This window comes from Anastrepha ludens, chromosome 3 (assembly GCF_028408465.1).
Source record: "Anastrepha ludens isolate Willacy chromosome 3, idAnaLude1.1, whole genome shotgun sequence".
NCBI lineage: Eukaryota > Metazoa > Arthropoda > Insecta > Diptera > Tephritidae > Anastrepha > Anastrepha ludens.
The window spans coordinates 94,459,499-94,486,983 of record NC_071499.1 but is presented as its reverse complement, the minus strand read 5'-3'; the positions used below and the strand labels follow the sequence as shown (position 1 = coordinate 94,486,983).

The following is a 27,485-nucleotide window of genomic DNA, read 5'->3' as shown; positions in this document are numbered from 1 at the left end:
AACAGGTGAATGGTGCGCTATCGAGAGATGATTAACGATTTTTTATGGCCGGAATTGGATGGTATTGATCTGGACAACGTTTATTTTCAACAAGACGGCGCTACGTGCCACACAAGCAACGAAACGATTGATCTTTTACGGGAAAAGTTTCCGGACCATGTCATCTCTCGAAGAGGTGATCACAATTGGCCACCGAGATCTTGTGATTTAACACCTTGTGACTTTTTTCTTTGGGGCCACGTGAAAGAGAAGGTCTACACCAACAGCCCAGGGTCGATACAAGACCTCAAAGATGGAATTCGTGGAGCTATCGAGGACATAGGGCAGCCACTTTGCAATTCGATTATGGAAAATTTCATGACTAGGATATTGTCCTGTAAGCGTGGTCGTAGTGGTCATTTACCTGATGTTGTTTTCCACTATTAACGGCATACCTTCCTCTTTATAATGAAATAAACATCATTTATATTAAAAAATAGCATTTTGCTTTGAATATCAAAATAACACCTCTTATTAAAAACCCCTTTATGTATGAACATAAAGGCTACAATAATATGAGTATACAATATGAAGGCATTGTTTGGTTTCTTTAAAAAATTTTACACAAAACGGCATTCAATAGCAAGTATACTTTCATGCAGTGGCACATTTCCATCAATGTTGTCTGTATTTAAGTAAATCGTTTCTGAAATCTAGACATAATAGGTTTGTTCATGTAAAAATTATTCAGTAACTTGCCAGTAACTTAATTTTCAAGAGTCCCCTCCCAAAGAGAAAAATATCAAAAACGATACATGAACGCAAAACCAGTAACAATTTGCAAGTTTTACAAGCAATTAAATTGTTGGCGGGAAAAATCGCAAAAAGTAAAAAAAAAATTCAGTTAAGCTACCTCGTATTAAATTAAAAAAAGAAAGCAAATGAAATGATTTTATTTTGTCCACAATAATTTGTTCCATTTTATCATCGCTGTCAGCTTAAGAACATTCCATTAGCGTATGAATTGTCGTGGCAATTACAGCTCTATTCATATTTTCTTTCCTTCCGTCTATGAATATATGTACTTATATGTACCTATATATAAGTACTAGCTTTAACCCGCGGCCCCGCTCGCGTAGGAGTAGTTTTGAGGGATTTAGGATATGTATATAAAAGAATTACAAGCAATAATTTCATAGAAAATATATTTTTATTAATAACCATAATATTACAATACCCGGCATCCGTTGCTAAGCCTCGTTGAATAAAATCAAAACAACCATTCAGAAAAATATTAAGCAAAATTATTTTTATTAATTTTCTATCTCAAACTGTTTTTGAACTTTGTATTTGGGCCATAGTTGAACAGCTTATGCGGATTATGAAGTCTAGAGTGTGCTATAAATAGTGGGAAATAGGAAAAACTAAGATTTTTTAGATTAAATTTAAGCAAATATTCGATTATTAGTGACGAATGAGAGTGGTGGCGGGGCCTGGGGGCTGTTGTAAGGGTGTTCCATCATAAAAATATGCCTATAACCTTCATTGGGTGAAAATATGAATGTATAAAATTATAGATAAGTATGCATATTGCCAAATTAGTTAATAAAAAAGAAGTGTAAACATAAAACACAAAAGATACCGGAAAATTCAGCCTGCACAACGAAACATCCGGTAACGTACAGAGGCTGATCGACTTCGCCGGGACCCGAAACATGGTAGTCTGCACCATCAGATTCTAGCATAAGAAGATTCACCAAGCCACCTGGCTGTCCCCTGATCGAAAAACATGAAACCAGATCGATCATGTTGTGATAGATGGAAGACACGCTTCTAGTGTATTAGATGTACATACGATCCGAGGACCCAACATCGACTCGGATCAGAACCTTGTTGCAGCCAAACTGCGCACACGCCTCTGTGCAGCAAAAAACGTACATCTACCTACGCAAAGAATGTTCAACATGGAAAAGCAGCAATCGCAACAGACAGCCAGAAGATTCGCCACTCGACTCTCACTCTTGCTCTCAGAGAGTTCTGCCCAACAAACCGGCATGCACGAACAATGGAGCAACATTTCTCGTTCCCTACGTACCGCCGCCGAAGAAAAAATCGGGTTCCGGCGAGCCAGGAAAAACAGTTGGTATGACGAGGAATGTCATGCTGCCGCAGAAAGAAAGGATGCCGCCTATAAAGCAACCCTGTGATCGAACTCAACGCGAGCCATGTGGGATCGCTACAGAGAGCTAAAAAAGGAAGAGAGACGTATTATCCGAGAGAAGAAACGAGAGGCCGAAATACGTGAGTGCGAGGAGCTTGAGATGCTGGCCAATAGGAACAACGCCCGAAAATTCTACCAGAAAGTTCGGCGGCTTACAAAAGGTTTTAAGACCGGGGCGTTTTCCTGTAAGAACAAAGACGGCGATCTGGTGGCTGACGTACAGAGCAATCTTAAATTATGGAGGGAACACTTCTCGAACCTGTTAAACAGTGACATCTGCGCATGTCACAGAGAATGTGAAGATCCCGATTCCCCAAATCTTGGAAAAGACCCATGAAAAGAGAATCTGGAAATCCAACGTAGAAACTCTCTTGCCAACAAGTGCTACTTTGGACTAAGTAAGCAACTGAGCAGTAGAGTCCTCTCTCGACGAGCAAAACTCACACTCTACAAGGCTCTCATCATGCCCGTCCTAACGTATGGCGCAGAAGTTTGGATGATGACAACATACGACGAAGCGACGCTTGGAGTGTTTGACAGAAAGATTCTGCGCAAGATTTTTGGACCTTTGCACGTTGGTGACAGCGAGTATCGCAGATGATGGAACGATGAGCTGTATGAGCTTTACGACGACATGGTTAATGATTAATGGTTGTAAAGGGTTAAAGAGTAGCCCTTTAGCACTGCGACCATATTGATCTATTGTGCACCCTATGCTGTCTATTGACTGTTAAGTATGCTTATGAATTGTACCAGCTCCTTCTGAGGGAGTGATTGAAGGTCTTCATCTGTAATCATGAACTTGTTTAAAAACCTTTTCCTTCTATGCGTCAACCCCGGACATTCGATAATGAGATGTTCCATAGACTCCTCATCTTCGTAGCAGAATCTGCAGGTGCTGGTGTTAGTTATGCCTAATTTATGTAAGTGTTTGTTGCAGGTGAAGTGACCCGTGAGGGCGCCTGTGAGAGTGCGAATGCTCTTTTTGTTTAACGTGAGGGCCATGTTGACTCTTTTAGCGTTGAAACTTAGGAACTTTTTGGAGTGTCTAAGACCCTCTACATTGTTCCAATGCTGATTTAATAGAGTTTTGGCCCAGTATTTTATTTTTTGTTTTAGGTTGTTTTTGTTGAATCCGAACATAGGACTAGGTCCGATGAAGTTTTCATCTGCCCCTTTTTTGGCTTGAACGTCTGCCTTTTCGTTGCCGTCATATCCCTCATGTCCCGGTACCCAAATTAATGAAACATTGTTTTTGGATGCCAGATTATTGAGTGCCTTGTGGCATTCTAAGAGGGTTTTTGAGTTGTATGTATAGCTATCTAAAGCTTTTAGGACTGATTGGCTGTCCGAGAGTATTTTAATCCTTACTCTCTTGTGGTTTCTGCGTTGCATGATGTTTACTGCTTCCATTATTGCGTATAGTTCCGCTTGGAAGATAGTGGTGTCCCTGATGAGAGTGTATGATTTGTGGATTCTGGGCCCCACTACACCTGCTCCTACACCATAAGGTGTTTTTGATCCATCAGTGTACCATTTTTGTGAATCATCATTCATCCATTTCGGGTTTGTTTTCCACTCTATCCTCTCAGGAAAGGTAACTGAGTATCCTTTTGTGAAACAGAGGGTTGGGTCAATGTGGTCTGAAACTTGAGCCATACTTATGGTGTTTTTGATTTTATTTAGGATATTTAGGTGACCGGTGAGGTTGCCCAATTTGAAATTTACTTTCATGTGTAGCATGAGTGCTTGCGTAGCTGCTTCCTCTTGGATTGCTATATGAAGTGGTGGGAGATTAAGGAGTGCTTCCATGCCAGCTGTTGGGGTAGTTCTCATAGCCCCTGTGATGCATAGGCAAGCAAGCCTTTGTACTTTTCCCAGTTTGGTTATCGCTGTTTGTTGGATAGATTTGCTCCACCATACTAGTGCCCCATACAGTATGATTGGTCTAACCATTTGGGTGTATATCCAGAGGGCGATACTAGGGCTGAGGCCCCAGGATCTCCCTAGTAATTGTTTGGTTGTCCACAAGGATTTCGTGGCTTTTTTTGTTATATTATTTATATGTGATTCCCAAGTGAGTTTTTTATCTAAGGTTAAACCTAGATATTTGACCTCTTCCTTTAGTTCTATCACTGTTTCATTTAGTTTCAATGCAGGAAGCTCTAATTTTCTTTTTCTTGTGAAGGGGATTATTGTGGTTTTGTTAGGGTTGATCGACAGCTCTCCTTTTTACACCATTCCCATGTTGCGCTCAAGGCGTTTTGCATTAAGTCCGTTAGTGTCCTTTCATGGTTGCCTTTTATTATAACAGATATGTAATCTGCATAACCAATGGTTATGAATCCCTTGTTGTTTAGATGCTGCACCAAGTCATCAACTAGTAGGGACCATAGCAGTGGAGAAAGGACTCCTCCTTGCGGACATCCCTTTACTGTTGTGACATTAAGTTCAGCTTGGCCTAACGAGGCTTTAAAAATCCTCTGATTAAGCATTTGGCTTATCCAGTGAGTTAATATTGGGTTTGCACCTCTTTTTTCGAGTGCTGTTTCCATGGATTTGTAATTTGCGTTGTCGAAGGCTCCCTCTATGTCCATAAAGGAACATAGGGCTATTTCTTTTTGATTTAGGGCCTTTTCTATATTGACAACGAGTGTGTGCAGTGCTGTGACTGTGGATTTCCCTTTTTGGTAAGCAAATTGCAGCTTATGAAGGGGTGTTTTGAAGATTACTTCTTCTCTTAGATGGTATTCGAGTAGTTTTTCCATTGTCTTTAGCATGAACGACGATAGACTGATTGGTCTGTAAGATTTTGGAGAATCAGGGGGTTTGTTACCTCCCTTAGGAATAAATATTACCTTCACTTTCCTCCATATCTTTGGAATGTATTCCAATACTAGGCTAGCTCTGAAGATTTTCACCATGACTCGGATCAGTTCCACAGTGCCTTTGGATAGAAGTGCTGGGAATATTCCATCCGGCCCTGGTGATTTAAAGGATTTAAAGGAGTTAATTGCCCACTCTACCCTTTCGAAGTTTATGATTTTATTGACAAATGAGACCGTAGATCTCCGTTGATGGTGAGTTACCATGTCTAGACTATTGTCGATTGATGGGTCATGACTTTTACAATCTGGGAAGTGAGTCTTTAGAAGAAGCTCTAGTGTTTCTACGAATGTGTTGGTAATAGTTCCGTTTGGACCTTTTAGTGTGCCTATGGGACTTGAGTCACCTTTGGAAAGTGATTTTTGGATTCTAGCTGTTGCTGGAGTATCTTTTAGATCCTCGCAGAAGTTTTTCCAAGAGTTTCGTTTGGATTTCCTTAGTTCTTTGTTATAGTTAGTTAGGGATTTCCTATATTCGTCCCATTTGTTTGTTTTCTTTGCAGTGTTGAATAGTTTTCTCGTTGCTTTCCGAAGTTTGTCAAGTTCGTTGTTCCACCAGGGACCCTCTTCGTGGAGGATTTCATTTTTAGTGGACAACAGTCTTGATATGAGGCCATGATTGAGTCAGTCATTTCTGTTACTGCCTCTTCTAGTTCCTCTGTTGATGTTATTTTGCTTACGCTGTTATTAAGCTTAGCTGAAAGACATTCATTGTATCTTTTCCAGTTTGCTGTTTTTGGGCTTCTGTAAAATGTGGAGAACTTTACCACCCCATTTAGGTCAAAGAGTATGTGTTTGTGGTCAGACATTGAGTCCTCATCCGAGACTCTCCAGTTACTGATCATATTCAAAGATTTGTTAGTAATTAGAGTTAAGTCGAGTACCTCTTGTCGTATTGCGTTTACAAAAGTGGGTTTATTGCCCCTGTTTACTATTGTTATATTACTAAGTAATAAAAATTCAAGGAGTGACTCACCTCTGTTGTTTGTATTCGTGCTTCCCCATGCCACATTGTGGGAGTTGGCGTCGCATCCAATTACGAGGGTTAGATTGTGGGTTTGGCAATACTCCACTAGGCCTCTGATTTTTTCTGGTGGTACTATGTCGGCGTCTCCGGGGAAATAAGCTGAGGCGATTACGACCTCTCTCTTGCTTCCGCCAGACTCCGCTTCGACCAGTATTGTTGATGTGTCGCCATCCATGAATTCTGTGAATGGCAAGAATTTAATATTGGTATCTATGATTATCGCAGCCCTAGGTTTGACAGCGCTTTTGTCATAAATTACCTGTGTGTTTTGGACATTGAGGCCTTGAGGACGGCCTCTGTAGATCCAGGGCTCTTGTATCAGCCCTATGTTGATACCTCCGGCAAGTCTTCTGCTAAGCTCAGTGGTGGCAGCCTTAGCATGGTGAAGATTTGCCTGGAGGCACCTCATTTCGCCGGTTCTTTTTCGGAGTCTTTGGGAGGACTTTCATCCTCTTCTTGTAACTCCACTGCCTCCATTTGGTCCACTAACTCTTCGGTCGTTATATTTTCAGATTTCAGCCTGAGGGTCACTTGTATGAAACGGTAGTTTACTCTACCATTGTACTCCTTCAGGCTGGCGGCTGATTTTTGGTCTACTGCTATGACTAGCGTTACGTTGGAGCCTCTTTCGGCTCTTTTTAGCAGGCGCTAGGAATCAACATTGAGGACTTTATTCTGCCCCTGCACAAAGTCCAGTATCTTGGCTGTCTCGACTTTGACTGAGTTGGGAAAGTACCCGACTGCGATCCGAGAGTGAGGAATTTTGGATTCCTCTGTGGCCCACAGTGTTGCACCCTCCCACGGCGACGCATTAGAAATGGCCGCCTTGACCCATTCCGCCGAAGTGCTCTCCTTACAATGCAGGACAAGGTATCCTGCCTTGTAAGTAGTGCCCAAGAACGCTGGTTTTGTGGCCATGTTTTTCCCCGCCAGTATTTTTTCTAACAGGAGTTGTTGGATGGAGTCCATTTGTTCGGTTGTCAGTACCGTGTTGGGGTAGTCCCTAGCAAGTACTGCCAACCTGACTCCTGTTGTTATGTCTTTATATGTGGCAGTAGGCTGCCACTTTTTGCTCTTTAGAGCTGCGTCTTTCGATGTGGGCGGACCATCATCTTTAGGCCGCTTTTTTGCTGTTGCTTCGGGTGGTGTGTCCTCAACCGACCTTGGTCGTTTCGGCCCCGTCGTTGGTTTTTCTGTGTTTTTGCGCATGGGCTCCAGAGCCTTAGCATAAGCTTCTTCTCTGGTTAGCCCATTTTTTAGGAAGTGTGCAAGTCTTCTCTTGCCCGCACCACTGAGCCTTTTTGACTGTTCCGTTTTCGGCCCTTCGCCATCGGTGTTTGGAGTCGTCTCGGCAGTACTCACGCCTTCAACTGCGGACCGTTCCTCCTTATTAGTTTGAGGCTTGGTGGCCTCTTCCTGTTGAGGTGTGACCGCCTCTGGTTTTTGAGGTTTTTTGTTAGCCTCTTGGTTGAAGCCTTCTTGGCCGCTTCCGCCATTTTTTTGTTTTTGTTTGCTGGATTCATTTTTGTTCCCACGAGTATAGGGGTATATCGGTCACCTGCGCCAGTGCCCCGGTAGCACAGGAAGGCATTTTTGAAATGGGGCCTCGCCAGGGCGCCCCAAGTCCGCATACTAGCGACTAGATCCCCCTCTAGCCAAGCATCCCTCGGCGTATGATGTTCCACCTTGGATTGGGGATTTATACTTACCCAAGGAAGTTTACTCTTCCCGCCCGACTATATTAGCCAGGACCCCAACAGAGACATGACCGTGCTGGGGTATCCTGTTTCCAGTGGCCACCACGGGGAGGAATAGTCGCACTTCCGACAGTCTTGCAGTTACGGCACAAAGTCCACGAAGGCCTTTGCGTTATTCCCCCTACAAAGACTGCCAGCAATGACCACCCACGACATAGACATAGGGCAGCGAATACGCTGGCAGGGTCATGTCGTCCGAATGGATACAAACGCTCCGGCTCTGAAAGTTTGATGCGGCACCAGCTGGTGGTAGCAGAGGAAGAGAAAGGCCTCCTTTGCGTTGGAAAGATCAGGTGGAGAAGGACTTGACTTCACTTGGTGTGTCCAACTGGTGCCGGTTAGCACGAGAAAGAAACGACTTGCGCGCTTTGTGAAACTCGGTCAAAGTCGCGTAAGCGGTTATCGCGTCAATTAAGAAGAAGAAGATTTCGCAGCTACAGTAACGGTGACTAGAGGTTGTGGTTCAGAAGTACATATCTCCCTATCATTGTCCGATTCGTATTTAATGTATGTGTGACTTCAAATAAACTTTATAAATTTTATCTACAATAAAATATATTCACTTACAATCTCCATTTTAATCACCAGTTTTATTTAAATTTGGAACTTTAATTCAATTCGCATATTTTTGTTCATGTTTAATTTTACTTTGCGGTCAGCTGTTTTTCTCACTCTTATAAATAAAAATGTATCCAATCAGAACTTGCAACTTCCCCTTAAAATGAAATATCATTTTGCTCTCTCCCTTTCCTCTACTTTGCAAGTTTTTGGGACTCATGAACATCAAAACTTGATTGTTCCATTCACCGGGATCGTAACAATTGTTACAAATTATTTGCTTCATGAACATACCTAATATCAGTCTTTAATGACACCCCAAAAAAACATTCACGATGTCAAACCTTAGCTCCGCGGAAACCAACTCACATCTCCAAAAGTCTGACTATCAAACTTAATGTAGAAAAAGTAAATTGTTACGCGACGTGTGTGACATAATTTTCAATATGTTCTAATGATATTTTAGCAAAAAATAGGTTCATAATGCGTCAATTTTGTTTGTAGCGTTGCCGTCGATATGAAAAAGCGAAGAAGGCGCGATTCTTATGCAGAATTTTTCTTTGGCTAGTATTGCTAACGCTGGGTTGTGAACTGGGGCAAGTTGATATGCTCATTTTGAACAGGTAGGGGCAGAGGAGCATGAACAATAAGAGCAATGTATTTTGTTTTTGCTTTCAGTCCATGGAATGTCAAAATCTAAAAACAAAGATTGAGGGCTTAGAATAATTTAAGGGGTTAGGGGTAGTTAGAATTTTCAAAAACTTGGATTTTTTTACATTTTCTTAAAGTATAATATCTTAAAAATATTGTGTGAAATTTTGAAGTGAATCCGACAAATACTTTTCGAGTTATTCAACATTTAACAAAGGGCACTCCGGAGCGTTCGAGAGCAAGCAGCTAGCAGCACACGTATTAAAGTAGCAGATAAGCGCGCTAACGATAATACTCGAGGAGGTAGAATGCTACGTAGGCAAGAGTAAATCAATATTTTGGAGCTGCTATGACGGCTGAAAAACTATTATTTGGCCCAGGAATAGGTGACACAGTGTAAGTAATTAAATAATTCGATAGCAAAACTTTAACTGTGTTTTTCTCAAAACTATGTTTTTTGAACTGGTGATCACTGTAAATTTTTTTTTAACAATTAATTGTCGATTTTTTTCGAAAATCTGAAAAATATTTCCTGATGCTGCCATATTGTTAATTTTGAAAAAAAAGCTTCGATCAAGCACAAGATTATCTATTAATAAAACTAATTTCTCTTGTCCGATTGATTTTTATTTTTAATATTATTATTAATTTTTTTTTTTTTTTGGGGAATTTTGCTAAAGTCAAGTCGAAACATGATGTATCAATGTTATGTTTTTATTTTTGTAAAATAAAACAACTGACTAGCAAAAAAAATTATTGAAAATCTTAACCCCTTAAACTAAATTTGAAACTTTTGGGACCAAATGAATAGAAAAAATCGAATAAGCTGCTCTGCTGCTAATATTTACTTGTTCAATATGCCTTGCGCACACTACATATCTGCAATAAAAACAATATGTGCTGTCGGTTGAGGAGGCAATGACATGCGATTGAAGAAGTGAACAGCCAATGGCCCACTCTTCATTTAAATGAGTCCAGATTGCCACTTTTTCACTTCGAGTAAGCTCTTTCATAGACATCACTCATCCATTTATCAATTCGACCCAAAGTTGAATAATGCCCCTCTGAAGGATATAGATAGGTACAACGATCCTATTAAATAAAGGGTGGGCCTATCAAGCTGACCGATAATGTGCTCTAATATCTCCTCTTCTTTCAAATCAAAAATAGCTAGATCCGAATTTATATATATATATAATTGGCGCGTACACCATTTTTGAGTATTTGGTCGAGCTTCTCCTACTATTTGTGGTGTGCGTCTTGATGTTGTTCCACAAATGGAGGGACCTACAGTTTCAAGCCGACTCCGAACGGCAGATATTTTTATGAGGAGCTTTTTCATGGCAGAAATACACTCGGAGGTTTGCCATTGCTTGCTTCTTTTTCTTAATTTTGGTGTTTTCACCGAGATTCGAACCAACGATCTCTCTGTGAATTCCGAATGGTAGTCACGCACCAACCCATTCGGCTATGGCGGCCGCCGTATCCGTATTTAATAAATGATTTAAGAGGTATTTTCGGTGATTTCTGAAATGAAAAATTTGATAATTTTTTTTCTCATTGAAGTACTGCTTTGCAAGTGCGTAACCCATCATTGACAGTAAGTGGTAAGCAAATGTAGCAGGACTTCCAGGTGATTCTACAAAGCGTTGACTTGTACGATGACATTTGTCAAGTAGACAGATATACATTTTTACACGATAGAATAAGATAAGAAAATCGACGATCATTATGAGCAGCATATCGGAAGTTGTTTTTATGGAAATAATAGTCCGAATGAGTAGACAATTCGAAGGTTGGTGAAGAATTTTCAGGAAACTAGTTCTATCGAGGATAAAAAAAAGAACTCGCAGAGCAAAAACTGGATATTCTGTTGAGAATTTTGCTGCTTTAGCGCAAAGTGTGGCTGAACAATCTTCTATTTCGACATCTCGACTGTTTGGCGAATTTTACCTGTAGACATGCTCATGGAGGACATTTCAATGATGACATTTTTTGCGTATAATTTTTGAGAGCCGTGTTTTGAATAAAAATGGTGAAATCTAAACGAATCTAAATGTTTACATGTTTTAGTTTAAAACCAAAATCTTAGCGCGTCTTTCGAAAGGCCCTTTATAAACACTTAGTCGATATATTTATAGCTATTCAGTCATTACGGGGCAGTGAATGGGTTAGCAAACACATGACTTCTGCAGAAGTTGTCTAGACGAGGAAGAGGAAGAGACGATCCCGCACCTTCTGTCTCACTGTCCTGCTCTATCCAGACGTACACTCGCCATTTTGGGCGGACATTTCTTCAACGAGTTAGAAGACCTCGGCTCTGTCGAAATTAAGGACCTTGCGTAATTTTTAAATAGCACGCATTGGTTTCAGGAGGGATAGGGGCTAGTTCCCCACGCGGCATCACAATGGGTCATGCGCCTGAGTCTGTCCTACAATGGACAACCGCTTCAACCTAACCTAACCTATATTTATAGCTAACGCCACACATATAGAATTTTTCAATAGGTGCGCTTCAACTTTTTTCCGATAGGGAGGGCGAACGACGCAATATTTTTTATTTTTCGCTTGTCATTTGTAAACTTCATTAGTATACATTTCATCATGGAACGCTACACACTTGAGCAACGCTTGCAAATCATTGAATTTTATTATAAAAATGCGTGTTCTGTTAAGAAAGTTTAAAGTCGAAAAATCATCTTCAGTGATGAAGCTCACTTTTGGCTCAATGGCTTTGTCAACAAGCAAAATATGCGTTACTGGGCAGAAAGCAATCCACACGTGATTCATGAGGCACCGTTGCATCCCGAAAAAATCACTGTTTGGTGCGGTTTACATGCCGGCGGCGTAATTGGCCCATATTTTTTCGTTGACGAGAACGATCGCCACGTTACTGTGAATGGAAATCGATACCGCGACATGATAAACGATTATTTTTGGCCGCAATTGAATGGTATGGACTTAGACGACATGTGGTTTCAACAGGACGGGGCCACAAGCCACACAGCACACGCTACAATTGATTTGTTGAAGAGTAAGTTCGATGAGCGCCTTATTTCCAGAAATGGACCGGTCGAATGGCCGCCGCGCTCGTGTGATTTGACGCCTCTAGACTATTTTCTTTGGGGTTATGTGAAGTCATTGGTCTACAGTAACGAGCCGGCGACGATTTGTGAGCTCAGAGCCAATATTGAACGCGAAATTGCTGGAATTTCGGCCGATTTATGCAAAAGAGTGGTCGAAAATTGGGTTCAACGAATGGACTTCGTAAAACGTGCACGCGGTGGTCATGCAAAAGAAATCGAATTTCATACTTAAATGTTTATGTTCAAACTCGATAATAAAAAAAAAAAATTAGTTAAAAAAGTCAAACCGTTTGTGTTTTATTCAAAAAAGTTCAAAAGTTGAAGCGCTCTTACTGAAAAACGCTTTAGTTCCGAGTATCCCGCTAACGCTAATCGACTCTAAGTTAATTTGACAGAATCAGCTTTTGTGCTGACGTGATTGTAGAGTTGCATTTATTTTTTATTCTCTTGTTCCTTGTTTAAATTAATTAACTCAACCTAACATTGCATTTTGGTTTACAAAAGCTAACTATTTGACATTATTTTCTTAGTGCTCTCTCACATATTGCCTACAGTTACGTCACGCCAAAGTTACGCTCTGTTTTCCACTTCAGTCTGTGAAATCGTGTATTTTATCATAGTTGAGCGCCACTTATAGGTGAATTTTGGTTCCACAGCTTACACCTGATACATCAGCTTGAAAGTCTGAGCCGCTTATAGTAGATCCAAACAACCGTTTGGTTGTATATGCATTTGCCAAAGGCTTCTATGTAACATGTGCCTATGTGTATTTATTTATTTCTGAATTAAATTAATCAATTATGAACACTTTTATTACTTATACGATACTTATTGCATTGATCTCATTACAATATTATTGTGCGCTCATTTAATTTATAATGCTTTTTGTTTTTTTAATTCATTTACGTAGACGAAGATCTCGAAGAATTTCTCAACGCTGTGATTACGGCTAACGATCGCGGCATATCACCATTGCGCAATGCCACAAATGAGATGAACTGGAGCTTTGGTCAGGCATTCTTCTTCTCCAGCACCGTGATAACAACAATCGGTGGGTGCCTTCAACCTATTTTCATATGTTTTATGTACTTTTATGTATTGTACAAGCAGATTACATTATCATTATTATTTTCTGCATTTTAATTTTTGTTCTTTCAATTATTGAATTGTTCATTACGCCTGCAGAATATACATGTATACATGCTCATATACATATGTATATAATCATTGGTGTATTAAAAGTTATACTTTTCGGTTTTTGCATTTAAAATATGTTTACCTATGCACAGGATATGGTCATGTAACACCACTTAGCCAAACGGGAAAAATATTTTGCATAATTTATGCGGCAATTGGCATTCCACTCACGTTGGTGTTATTGAGCGCAATGGTGGAGCGTCTATTGGTACCGGCAAGCTGGTTATTGGGCACTTTAAATTCCAAATTGGGTCATCTCTATCAGCCCTTCAATATACGCTTGCTGCATCTGAGTATTGTTGGTAAGTGGGTGTAAGGAGTTTGGGTATTCTATATATATATATATATACATACTGAACATTTTTTCCTACTTTGTACAATTTTAGCTATAATTGTGATTATCGTATTCTTCGCTATACCAACGGCTATTTTCGCTTATATCGAACCGACCTGGGGTGTTTTGGATGCGTTCTACTATTGTTTTATTTCGCTGACAACTATTGGCTTAGGCGATTACATTCCCGGCGACGGGGTAACCATTGACAATCGTTCGATGTATAAAATATTTATAAGCTCTTACTTGATATGTGGTGCGTTAAGAATCAAAATAATTAATACAAAATTAGCTAAAATATGTGTGTTTACTAAAATGAGTACATTTCTCCCAAACTTCCCTTCAGGTCTCATTGCAATGATGTTTGTATTGACAATCTTCTATGATATACCGCAATTAAATCTTGGTCAACTCTTCACTGAGAGCACAAATGGTGAAACGGAGAAACTGCGCTTATCTAGCAACAATACAACCTGCTATTCCGGGCCATCTGGTCTGTACATGCCACATCGTGATGAGGACACTAGGCGCGCGATAGTACGTATACGGCCACATGGTGACGATTCACCCAGTCCCGATGAAGCACCGTCGTCTCTCAATAGTGACATAAGAGTGCCATAAAGTGCATGCATAGAAGCCATAACTATGGTGGGATGTCAATGAAACTGGAATTAAAAACAAGTCACTTATGAAGAGAGAACACTATTATATTGTTGTCAGACCCACTGCATATCCACTAAATGTTGAACATCATTACAAAATAATCGATAGCATAAAACCTAGAAATCCAGTCTACAAATGTATCTTGAAGTAAATCACAGGTTGCACCAACTTTTGAGGAGGTTATCAAAAATTATCGCTTTGTTTTACAATTTTTACTTGTACATAAAGATTTCAGCTCATATCACGAAAAAAAAGAAAAACAACAAAGACAAATCGTTCAAATGTACAAAACAAACAGCATCCATACCAAAAATACCTATTTAAATTACTAAACTAAATACTATCTACTACACTAATAAATATTTATAACAATTATCCTCTCTCTTGCGATTACCATAACATCGAGAATATTGTACGAGTAGAAAAAATTTCATAAACTCATTATGAATCAGACTTCACTAACTTGCAAGTGACTACACATTTCAAGCATAAATACTCGTATCACACACTTTATGGAATAGCGTAGAGTAGAATCAGCAAAGTAGACGATGATTAGCAAAAACCATGTATTTATGTGCCTGCTTAACAAAAGGAGAAAACATTGGTGGCAACCATTTTTAGAAGATCAACTTATGAGTTCTAGAAAATTATTCAAGAATTATATTATATTTGTAATATAATTTTAGATCAATTAGGTAAACAAAGATTAATTCATGGCATCAATAATGATAGTTAAAAAATCACAATTTGCTCCATCTGATATTTCTGTCTGGAGTGGTCTTGACGGATAGTCTTTAGTAAGCAGACTGAATTGCCTGTCGGCTATTTTTTCTACTCAAATTTCCAATCGACACCGATCTAGTATCAAATAGAATGCTGAGGAAAATATTGAAAATACATGTGGCGCACGTGGTATACTGAAAGAATTAAAAATTGCAAGATACAGTTGTGTGCGGCCAAATTAGTTTGTGACGAACAAGCTCAACAATGCAACGAATGCTGCAGTTGAAAGTGAGGAATAAGAGGGTACATAAACAGCATAAACACCTTAGCTAAGCTTAAACAAATTCACAGTCCGTTGTAGAAAAGAACTTAAATAGAGTGTGTACCCAGTATTCATTAGCTCTTAGTATATGTGCATTTTAGCTAAACGCATACAAAAAGTAGTTGATTTGAATTTGGTATTGGCGATACACCGTTTCCGTCCATAAATTCCCAGACACACATAGGTAATTCTTGATCTCCATCTCCCCAACTGCATCTGCAATGGCTAATAGAGTATAAAGCAGCAAAAAAGTCCTTAAGTTGTTGGCACAGAAAACGTTAATTACTGGCAGCATATGATGGACTATGTATCGCCAATTCCGGCCGCCACAGCGTTTGGTTCCATAATCGATTATTCACTGTGAACATGAAACATCAAGTGAATGAAAAACGTTTTCATTATAGCGATAGAACTTCGGCCAGCAATGACAAATCTCAGAACGCTTTTAGGCCATGAACGAGCTTCTCATGAATTCTATTTGGAGAAACGTACCAACAATTTCAAGTAAAAGCTCGGTCATGCACCTAACAAAGGATGTGGTTTTACGTGTTATGCTGAAAACAGTGAACGACGTAAACGCAGTCCCCTGTCAGCTGTTACGATCAAACTAATGAGAACCCCATCGAAATGAAAAATTCATTATTTCACGATATTTAAAAATTCCCGTAATACCCTGCATAGATGACTAGATGTGAAACTTATTCATTTTGAGAGAGAGCGCGCCCATGAGGACGTTTCAAAACTTGGCAGCACTCACACATTATGGGATTTTGAACAGCTGATAGGCGAAATGGCAGACTGCCAGAAGAAACGCGCCGAAAATAACTGACGAAAACAGTTCGTTTTTGCTTAATGGAGAAATGACGTGTTGAAATGTTTATAATTATTTGTCTTAAAATTAATTCAATTGAAACGTAATAATTTAAATTGAAGGGAGTTTTAGAATTTTTCAAAGCCTTTTATATCCTTTTCAACTTCTACTTTAATTAGTCTTATGCACATATGCATATGAATACATTTTACTCGTACATACATGTACTTTTATTGAAATCTGTATGTTGGTTTATGTCTGTAAATTGGTATATACGTAAATATTCTATGAATGAAAAGCGTAGGTAAGGGAATTTAATTTGAGTTTGAGATATTTTACGAAGATTAAAAGTAATCTGCTTTAACTTATTCTGTTCGTTGTTTGAGAATTTTTGTTTTTTGTTACCCACTTTCTGTGTTATATTAAAAAATCGCAATAAGTCATGTTTTTAATTATAACTTATGTTTTTCGGGTTCATAACTTTATTATTATTAAATTACTTATGAATATCAGTTTTAAATAATTTCATTTACATATAAATTTTTAAATTTTTTGCTTATTTATGTACATATTTCATCCGGATTGTGCTTATTTTTAGTATATGTTGGGGGTTACGAGTGATATAAGGCTATTGGGCAACCGCACACTAAATACTAACCTCAATGGTGGTATGGAAACTAAAAATTCCAGACCTTTGGTTCAAAAATACCCAATTCATGTTTCTACCGGTGTGGCAATATTGGAAAATGTTATAAAAAATGCACATTTTTCAGCGCTCTCACGAGAAAAAGAGTTTCACATCTAGTCATCTATGATACCCTGTCAGCTGATTGCTCTCTCACCGCACAGTGTTGCCAAGCAGTACATTTCGAAATCATTTACAAAATAAACTTAGAAAAATTATAATTTTTATTAAAATAACTTAAAAACACTGTTGAATAATGTTAATTATAGATAAATGAACTATTTGCATTTGTTGGTTTTTGGGTTTGGTTTATTAAACAATGAAAAATTGTAACTGATAACGCGGATGTGTGAAAAAGTGTGTAAGCAAAAATATCAATGGCAACATTGTGTAGATACAACCAAACAAATACACACACAAACCGATGTATTGATAACTCACGGGATGAGGTTTTGTGCTCGGGGATGAGCTTGAGTTTAAGGGCTGCGGTAAGTGACTGCGTACGTTTTTCGCTGTTTTCAGCATTAGAACTCCCACTCTGCGTAGATTGAAATGGAAAGAGGAACGTAACTTTACAATGACGTATGTAACTCTAGATGAGTTGTGGGAGAGAACTTAGAAGATATTGTCAAAATAGTGAAAATTGGTAAACAAAATGACGCCAAGTTAATGTAAACAAAGACGATAATAGGAAAAACAAAGTTGTTTCTAAACGGAAGAAGTAAACAAAAATCGGGAATTACGTCAGCTCAAACGCTAGCATATTATATTCACTAGTAGCGGTACAGCGTTATGCGCTACCTTCTTATTCTCTATTATCTCCACAGTGACACCATGTTTTGATGCTCATACAGAGCAAATGAGTAACAATTTACCGGTAATTGTTATAACGGTATAAGCTTAAGCACGAAATGTTTTTCGAAACGCGCAAATATGCTTTTTGTACATATACTCGTAGTAGCAGTGTTGTATCTGCGCTTAAAATTGAAGCGATAAGCGCGGAATTTTAAATTTGGTTATGAACAGTTGCGGAGAAAATCAATTTTTCGATCGGTTAAAGGCAATTTCCGATGAGCGTTTTTTTAGTTAAAGTGTGATACATACACAGTTTATACAATTTTTTCTTCAGTTAGGCTAGAAGCGTTCCACTAAAGGTCGAAATACATACATAATATTGTTATTATTATTTTAATTATTTTTTTTTTATGAAAGTATTTTTCATATTAATTAAATAGTTCAATTATTTTTACCGATCATAATTCATGTAAGTACGATAATTACATTTCGAATGAGGTAAACAGAAATATTATTAAAAAAATGTAAATTAACCGTATACAAGCTCGAACAGCTAATAAGAAGTATTCATATGTATGTATGTATGTATTTACTGTAGTGTTATAACGAAATGCCGGAAAATAATGGACAATGCTTTATTCGAGACATATTTAAGGAATATTCAATGACAACAACAACAATAAACACAATAATATCAAACGTAATATATATATTTATGTAGATTACTTAATAATAAAAACCTAACACAAAATTATGAGAACAACAAATATTTTTTGATCAAACATAAAAAGATAAGAATTATACTCGTACGAGTATATAGCATACTAAAGGCCTTTCCAATAAATAATGATCTTATTTTCGAGCTGAATTTACTTCGTTTATTGGTATGGTCTATAGTATTTATCACTACACATATGTATGTATGTACGAGTATATGCTGAATATTTAAATTTATGTATCTTCATATTGTATTATAGCAGTCGTTTACATATGCGGACACTCATATGTAAGCACCTAATTATACTTATATATATATACTATAATTTTCAGAAAAATAAATTTAAAACGCTACAATTTAATATACAGCTACACACAATTTTAGTAAGAATCTATTTCACTCATTTACAAACAATATATGTATATATATAAATATATATATATATATAAAGGATATATATACTCCTTAATATGGATTTAAAGACATTATACAACAAACTAATTTAGTTAAGCATCAAACTTAGTACGCATTTTTACTTTGTTAATTAAACATAGTATATAAATTCCTATTTTTGTTTATGAAAAGAATGATTCTTATGAAAATATGAAAATATTAATTAAAAATATTGTAAAAAGCTGCGAGCGCGAAGATTTCGCTAAAAACCCTGAAAATGTAAACAAACATACCTAAAATATTTTAAGCACGTTCAAGTACATCCATAAAAATATTTGTAATGGTGTTAAATCTGGAAAAATTTGTTGGGCAAATAAATTAATCATGTGTAGTGTGTAAAAATTAAATTTAATATGTAATTTTTTCACCAGTGGTTTTCACTCAGAGTTCGTTAAAGTTGCATTCGTTAACTTTTCTCGTATATTTTAATTTTCTCAAATTTCTGAATTATATACAGGGTGCGCCATCTCGAGCTTCGGTATGGAAATATTGAATAACTTTGCTACCCATTGTCAGAAGGACTTGAGAAAAAATAATTTGGAAACGTCAATTCAGTACAATTTTAACGATAAATAACTTTACACCTAAAGAACGCGCGGAAATTGTGACCATGTATTTGGAAAATGGTCGTTCAATTGTGCTTGCTCAACGTGCATACCGTCGAAAATACCGCGGTCGTAAAGTGCCTTCTGATAACACCATACGCAATCTGACTAAAAATTTTGAAGAATCGGGGTCTGTAGCAACTTCTCGTTGATCTTCTGGTTTCAACAAGACAGCGCCCCATGCCACACGGCGATCAAAACGATGAACTTTTTGAAGCTAAAGTTCCCTGGCCGGTTGATGTCGAAAAGTGGCGATGTTGAGTGGCCTCCAAGATCGTCGGATTTAACGCCGCCGGATTTTTTTTTTGTGGGGCTATTTAAAAAGTAGAGTATACGCCAACAAGCCCACTACATTGGAAGCGCTCAGGACCAACATTAGATCTGAAATAGAGGCAATATCACCCGAAATGCTAGCAAAAGTAATGGAAAATTCGAAAAAAAGAGCACAATATTGTGTGGCTCGTAAAGGTGGTCATTTGTTGGTTGTTGTGTTCTAAGTGCAGTTGAAACAGATTGTAAAGGACAAAATCAAATAAAAAACACCAACAAACATTCAATTTTGCTAGTTGCTAAAGTTATTCAATATTTCCATATCGAAGCTCGAGATGGCGCACCCTGTATTAGGTGTGCAACTATGTTCTCGCTATTTGTCAATAGATGCAGTCAGCAGTGTGTGCTAGTGGATTCTAACATAACATAAACGTCATAAACTAAGCTTAGACATATGGTAAACAAACTGCTTCGACACATTAGTGATTTTGTTTTGGTAACATATACTTTTGGTTTTGTGCAAATGTCTGATTTTGTGCCAAGTAATCGTCATATGCGGGAAGTGTTAATTTTCCTCTTTCATTTGAAAAAAAACGGCGGCTGAAGCGCATCGAGAGCTACAAAAAGTTTATGGAGACGCTGCTTTAAGAGAAACAACGTGCAGAGATTGGTTCCGTCGCTTCAAAGATGGTGATTTTATTGTTGACGACCGTCCGCGTGAAGGAAGGCCAAACACCTTCGAAGTCGCTGAATTAGAGGCATTGCTCAATTAGGAGTTACCCGCCAATCCATTTCCAAGCGATTGCATGCTTTGGATGCTTCAGAAACAGGGGGATTGGGTTTCTTATGAGTTAAAGCCAAGGAATGTTGAACGTCGTATTTTCGCCTGCGAACAACTGCTCCAGCGGCAAAAAGGAAGGGTTTTCTTCATCGCATCGTGGCGAGTGATAAAAAATGAATTCATTACAGCAATCCAAAGAAAAGAAAGTCATGGAAGCCCAGTCATGCTTCTACGTCGTCGCCTCGGCCGAATATTCACGCAGCGAAGGTTATGCTAAGTATTTGGTAGGACCAAGTTAGTGTTTTTTATTATTAACTGTTAAAACCAAGCCAAATCATTACTGGGGATCCGTATCGACTTCAATTGATGCGATGGAGCCCGGCACTGCGCGAGAAGCGGCCCCAATATGCTTAGAGGCATGAAAAAATGATTCTAGAGCATGAAACGCTCGGCCTGACGTTGCCAAACCCGTTAAAACCTACCTGGAAACACTGAAATGAGAAATCCTACCCCACCCACCATATTCTCCAGATATTGCGCCGTCCGATTATCACCTGTTCCGATCGTTGGCACATAGTCTAGCTGACCAGCATTTCCATTCATATGAAGACATCAAAAAATGGATTGATCCGTGGATAGCCTCAAAAGATGAACAGTTTTACCGCGACGGTATACGAGATCTACCAGAAAGATGGGAAAAAGTAGTAGCCAGCGATGAGCAATATTTTCAATGATTCACCATTTTTTCAGAATAAAGTTGTATTTTCATCAAAAAAACAGCGATTACTTAGTTGCGCACCTAATATATATAGAATATACTAATTGGCGCTTACGTTCGGCCGCCGTAGCCGAGTGGGTTGGTGCGTGACTACCATTCGGAATTTACAGAGAGAACGTAGGTTCGAATCTCAGTAAAACACCAAAATTAAGAAAAACATTTTTCTAATAGCGGTCGCACCTAGACAGGCAATGGCAAACCTCCGAGTGTATTTCTGCCATGAAAAAGCACCTTATAAAAATATCTGCCGTTCGGAGTCGGCTTGAAACTGTAGGTCCCTCCATTTGTGGAACAACATCAAGACGCACACCACAAATACGAGGAGGAGCTCGGCCAAACAGCCAAAAGGGTGTAGATATTTGATTTTAGTAATTTTTTTATGTTTTTGTTGTTTGTTTGTAATTCAATTGTTTTTTATTAATTTTAAGTTTGTGCAGCTTTAACCATTTGGTGACCTCTTCTAACAATTTATTTACCACGGGCTGCCGCTCTAAATCAATTGATTTGGGTTCTATTCTTTTTTTTAAGCTGCCACATCTGTGATTAATGTCTTCTTCTTAGGTGGCCATAACAACCCGTTACCGAGTTACGGCCGACCTCACTAGCTCTCTCCAGGCGCCTCTGCTCCGCGCGCGCCTTCTCCAATTCTGTACACCAAGCGAGCATAGGGTTTCCTCCACCTGGTCTTTCCACCGGAGCAATGGTCTTCCTCTGCGTCGGCTTCCTTGGACTTCGCCCTCGAACACCTTCTTTGCTGGAGCTTCTTCGTCCATACGCACGACATGCCCTAGCCAACGCCGGCGTTGGATGGCGATGCGTTGAACTACGTCAATGTCGGCGTAGAGCTCATACAGCTCGTGGTTCATTCTTGAACGGTAGTCTTCGCCAACGCGCACAGGACCGAAGATCTTACGAAGAACTTTTCTCTCGAACACCCCAAGAGCGGCTGCATCGCTTTGTGACACTACCCATGCCTCTGCGCCATAAAGCAACACGGGTATGATGAGCGTCTTGTAAAGTGTCAGTTTGGTCATGCGAGAGAGGGCTCGACTACTCAATTGCTTACTTAGCCCATAGTAACACCTATTAGCAAGAGAGATTCTCCGTTTGATCTCCAGGCTGATATCGTTGTTGCTGTTAACGGCGGTGCCAAGATAAATAAATTCTGGCACAACTTCGAAAGTATAGTTGTCCGCAAAGACGTGCGTTCCTACACGCTGTGTGTTCCGCGTTGTAGACAGCATATACTTTGTTTTACCCTCGTTCACCGCCAGACCCACTCGTGATGATTCCTTCTCGATAGCAGAAAGCGCAGCCGTGACATCTCGCTTACAGCGGCCGATAATGTCAATGTCATCGGCGTACGCAAGGAGCTGGACACATTTGTAGAAAATAGTGCCATTACGATGCACACCTGCTTTTCGGAGCACCCCTTACATCACGAAGTTGAAGAGGTTGCATGACAGTGGATCGCCTTGTCTGAAATCTCGAACGGTACTGAATGGCTCGGAGAGGTTACCTTGACGGAGCTGGTTGTGTTGCTCAACGTCATTCTGCAAAGCCGTATGAGCTTCGCTGGTATACCGAACTCAGACATGGTGGCGTACAGGCAATCCCTTATCGGGCTATCGAACGCAGCTTTATAGTCGACAAAACGATGATGGGTGTCGACTTGCTTTTCATGGGTCTTTTCCAGGATTTGGCGTAATGTGAAAATCTGGTCGATGGTGGACTTACCACTTCTGAAGCCGCACTGATAAGGCCCGATCAGTGTGTTGGCAAACGGCTTAAGTCTTCCACATAGTACACTAGACAGGACCTTGTACGCGATGGTTAGAAGACTGATGCCCTGGTAGTTGGTGCAGATCGTCGGGTCACCCTTCTTCAGTACAGGACAAAGGACAATGAGATTCCAATCGTCGGTCATGCTTTCTGCTAGCCATATTTTGCAAATGAGCTGATGCATGCTCCCTATCAGCACATCGCCGCCAGTCTTGAACAATTCAGCGGGCAAGCCGTCAGCGCCAGCCGCTTTGTTATTCTTGAGCCGCTGAATGGCAACTCTGACTTCGGCATGACTAGGTGGTGGAACGTCCAAATTATCGTCGATTGGCGGTATCGGGTCATCTTCTACTGGGTCGGAATTGTGTGCGTCATCGCCAGCAAGTAAGTTGCAGAAGTGTTCCCTCCATATGCCCAGTGTGGACTGTGTATCCATAACCAGATTTCCGTTTTTATCTCTGCAGGCTGATGCTCCGGTCTTGAAACCTTGTGTCAGACGCTTGACTTGTTGATAGAATTTTCGAGCATCATTCCTGCCCCTGTACTCCTCTAGCAGCTCACGCTCACGCTTCTCCTGTTCTCGCTTCTTGCGTCTGAAGAGGCGCCTCTCTTCCGATATCTTTTCCCTGTAGTTATCTCGCACGGCCCGCGTTGCAGCTGACTGCAGAGTTCTTTTGTAAGCTGCGTTCTTCGCTGCTGTAGCTTCGCGACACTCTTCGTCGTACCATTGGTTTCGTTTAGGTGGGCGTTGGAACCCAATGGTTTTTTCAGCGGCAGCTCGCATAGAGCGGGATATATGTGCCCAAAGTCCGCCTGCGTCTGCAGGTAGAGAATCGTGGAGGAGCAACTCCGAGAGGTGAGCGGAGTAAGTTTCGGCAGTCCGTTGTGATAGCAGCTTAGCGACGTCTAGCTTTCGTTGCGTAGTGGGGCGCACGTTCTTCGCATTGCATAACCGCATGCGTATCTTGGCTGCGACAAGATAGTGGTCAGAGTCGATGTTCACTCCACGGAACGTTCGCACATCCTGCACACATGAAGCATGCCTTCCGTCGATCACAATGTGATTAATGTTCTTATCAAAATTTTATCGCCATAATAATAATTTTTCACAACTTAAAACAAGACTAAGACTTATGAACTACCTAAAAGTATTCAAGCGAAAAAATATGAGTTTCGTTTTGTGTTCTATGTTGCCTTGTATCGCGATATCCTCGCCGTCATAGAATTATGTCCCTACATATTTCCTGCCTACATTTAACAAATTTATTGTAGGACTTTTGATTAACTTTATTTAGAAAAAAACTCCGTTCTATGTTTCCGTGGACCAATTCAAAATATTAAAGTTAAACCTTTTTCAATTCCTTTCCTCAAACCTTATAAAACTTAAAGCCTCCATCATATTCCCAGATCAAATAGATGTATTTAAAGGATTAATAACTGGCAACACGCACTCATACAATGATTCTACTCAAAATTTTTTGATTAAGAATTACTTGAAATTATTTTCAGTTTGTTATTACTCCTGAAAAATCATCATTTTTCCCTTATATATTTAGAGCTTGGGTCAACATATAAAGTATATAAATATTAATTACTTCATATTAATATAAATTTTAATATAAAACTTCAGTGGTTTCAGTTGAAGAGTGGCGGTAACACTGACATTTGTTATGAGTAAACTGCCTTACCTACAACACCAACTCTCCATATTTATGGCAAATGGAAACTGTCAAACATTTACAGTTATTTTCGTTAGTTTTTAACCTCAACCAAATTTTTTGCAATCCATCGTAGGACTTTTAGTATTATTTTATTCGACCAAAGTAGTAAAATTATGGAAGTGCTTTTAAATGAAGAACTCTCATCTGAAGCGAAAAAAGATCTGCGACATGCATATCTGCGGGAATGTGGTATAACTGGCAAACTTAACGAAATATTCAACAAATTATTGCAAGCGAAGGTGAAGCCAGAAAATCCTTTGGACTTCATACGGGAGGAATTGGGTGATAAGCCCATACCGGATGAAATAATTGAAAATATGGAGCACGAGTTGGACGACGCGCATCGTGAGATTCGACGCTTACGTGGAATACTAAAAGAGCTTGGAATTGACAATGTGGACGAACAATTGCAAGATATAAATGCGGGGCCAGATGAGTTTGAAAATGCGACGAACGAGTTCAACAATGCGTTGAACGCTGCAGTTGATAGTGAGGAGCAAGTGGGCGGACAACAGAATCAACGCATAAGCTAAGTTTAAACAAATTCACTTCGATTCAAAATGGCTTATTTTAATATTGATAAATAAAAATAATGTACAAATGATGATGTCTGAAAGGAAATAAATAATTGATTGAACAAGATTAATAATAATTTGAAGGTAATTATTTACATACATACATACATTATAAATATACGTATTTGATTAACAGAATTCGAATTTTTTATCTACTTGGCTGCGTTTCCACAACGCTATTCGGGGCATATTAATGTGTATGTGCAATTCAATTTTTCCTCCAGTAAGGATAAGACAGTAACTACCATTCTGGTAATTTGCCAGTATTCTCCCTCGAAGACAAAAATATTCAAATGGGCACAAAAATATAAAACTTACAAGTTTTCACGCCGTTGAATTCCAAAAATTTGAAAAATTGCAAGTCACTCGAACTAATTTTCTATTTAAACATTTTTTTGTGCTATTAGCATGGGATATATGTAGATGTTGAAACACAAGATCTAGTTTTAAACATCATCCTTTAACAACACGCTACGAATGCAATTTCTGCTCCGGTAGACACTTCTCATTCCCACGGCAGTAACCCGGATTTTTTGCCTCTCAATGCGGTGGTCACCGATCGTCATCGTCTAACTCATCTAACGGTAGACCCGGGAACGTGCTATTTCGACAGGTTGGGTCCAGAGAGAGGGGTGTTAGGCGAGTGGGTTTAAAGAAAATTATCCAAGACAATCCGAACTGACAAGAAATGTTTTTAATCAGCATATTTATAAACGAATTAGAATGACCGAAGTATTAAGTCACGATGATAGAGATGATGAAATGCAAAAAAAATATATGCCTGCATCATAAAAATCTAGCTGAAATGGAGAAAAACTTCGAATAGGTGGTTAGTATCGTGCGGTGTTCCTTCACTTATTTATATATGTAATTTCCTTTAACTCAATTCTGGTTTCAGTAATCAGTTTATTTCGAAAAGATGGGAGATCAACCGAGGTTTTCTAGTCCAATGGTAGGACTGCTATTTTGATAGCATATAGCTACTGCTTAGCCTTAACCTACTACAATATGCAGAACCTAATGTTCTTAAGTATTTTTCAACGGTTGTATATACATATGATCCAGATCCAGTTCTCGTATGAAATCTAAGATATTATTGGGAGTTGAATAGGTGTGCGTTTCTTTCGGTCGATAAGACATTACATTGAAGGAGCAAGCGCGTTTATGTCTCTGGTAACGTTCGCACGGTAGTCGGTTTTACGTCACCGGAACGACCCAGATTTATGTACGATCAAGGACAGTCATTCCAGCAGCAGCGTTCGTCGTAGATGTACGGGGAATGTTTGAGCTGCTACAACAACAAGGTATCTAGTCTCACAACCGAACTGAGTATTAATGGTGGCACCTTCCCAAAACAGTTACTTTATTTTTCGCGATTTTGACAAGTCTGACGTCAGGTCCCTTTGCAATACAAAACAAACACGTTTCTGAAAATTCAGTGAATGGCTTGGTAATATTGTGATTTGTGTGATTTAAACTAAACCAACTAATAAAAACATAACGTGAAAGTTGCAACCCAATAATTGGCCTTGAAACAAGCTTCGATTAAGAACGTACTTTGTCCACCCGACCACTAAGACATCGCAACTAAATAACCCACACGAATAACGAAGCTAACGCGATCCCCTCCCATCATACGCTCAGCGGTTACAGAGAAACTTTAAATATAAAACCTATTTCTGCCACCGGACACCCTGAAAATATATCTCAAGTTATTGTCTCTCTAAGTCCTCTAAAAGAAACGAAAGGTTGCAATTCTTTTTATTGAATTTCAAAATGAATTTTATTCCGTTTTGTTTTAGTTACTTATATCATAAACTTAAATCGTAAATTAAATTGTATGCATATATAATGCATTTTTAATATTTTTAATGTTATTATTTTAAGAATTCTGTACCTTTTCGCATTCATTTATTTATATAATTATATATTCATTCATTATTGGGTGAATTTATTTGAATATCCTCGAAAGGAAACAATACACTAAAACCAAGGAGAATATGATATATTCTTAGTGCGGAATACGTTGCTTTCCCGTATGTATACATAACTAACATTTTTTATTTCTTTGATTTATCCATTCAAATTTACTTTATTATATAATTTTT

The 27,485-nt window shown here is 39.0% G+C and overlaps 2 protein-coding genes across 7 annotated transcripts in view; both read left to right on the top strand.

The window, feature by feature from the left end:
• Positions 1-19,197, top strand: part of LOC128858491 (potassium channel subfamily K member 1-like) — a 52,244-nt gene extending 33,047 nt beyond the window's left edge. For all 6 annotated transcript variants that reach the window (XM_054094839.1, XM_054094837.1, XM_054094836.1 and 3 more), the window contains 4 exons: positions 13,075-13,215; positions 13,454-13,663; positions 13,748-13,951; positions 14,042-19,197. In XM_054094839.1, the coding sequence (XP_053950814.1) occupies positions 13,075-13,215; positions 13,454-13,663; positions 13,748-13,951; positions 14,042-14,316 (830 nt within the window). In that variant the 3' untranslated portion in view covers positions 14,317-19,197. The remainder of the gene's footprint in view (positions 1-13,074; positions 13,216-13,453; positions 13,664-13,747; positions 13,952-14,041) is intronic.
• Positions 19,198-24,819: 5,622 nt separating this feature from the next.
• LOC128856630 (c-Myc-binding protein homolog) lies at positions 24,820-25,454 on the top strand. Its single transcript, XM_054091940.1, has one exon. The coding sequence runs from the start codon at positions 24,916-24,918 to the stop codon at positions 25,333-25,335; it is 420 nt and encodes a 139-aa protein (XP_053947915.1). The 5' UTR covers positions 24,820-24,915; the 3' UTR covers positions 25,336-25,454.
• Positions 25,455-27,485: the final 2,031 nt, after the last annotated feature.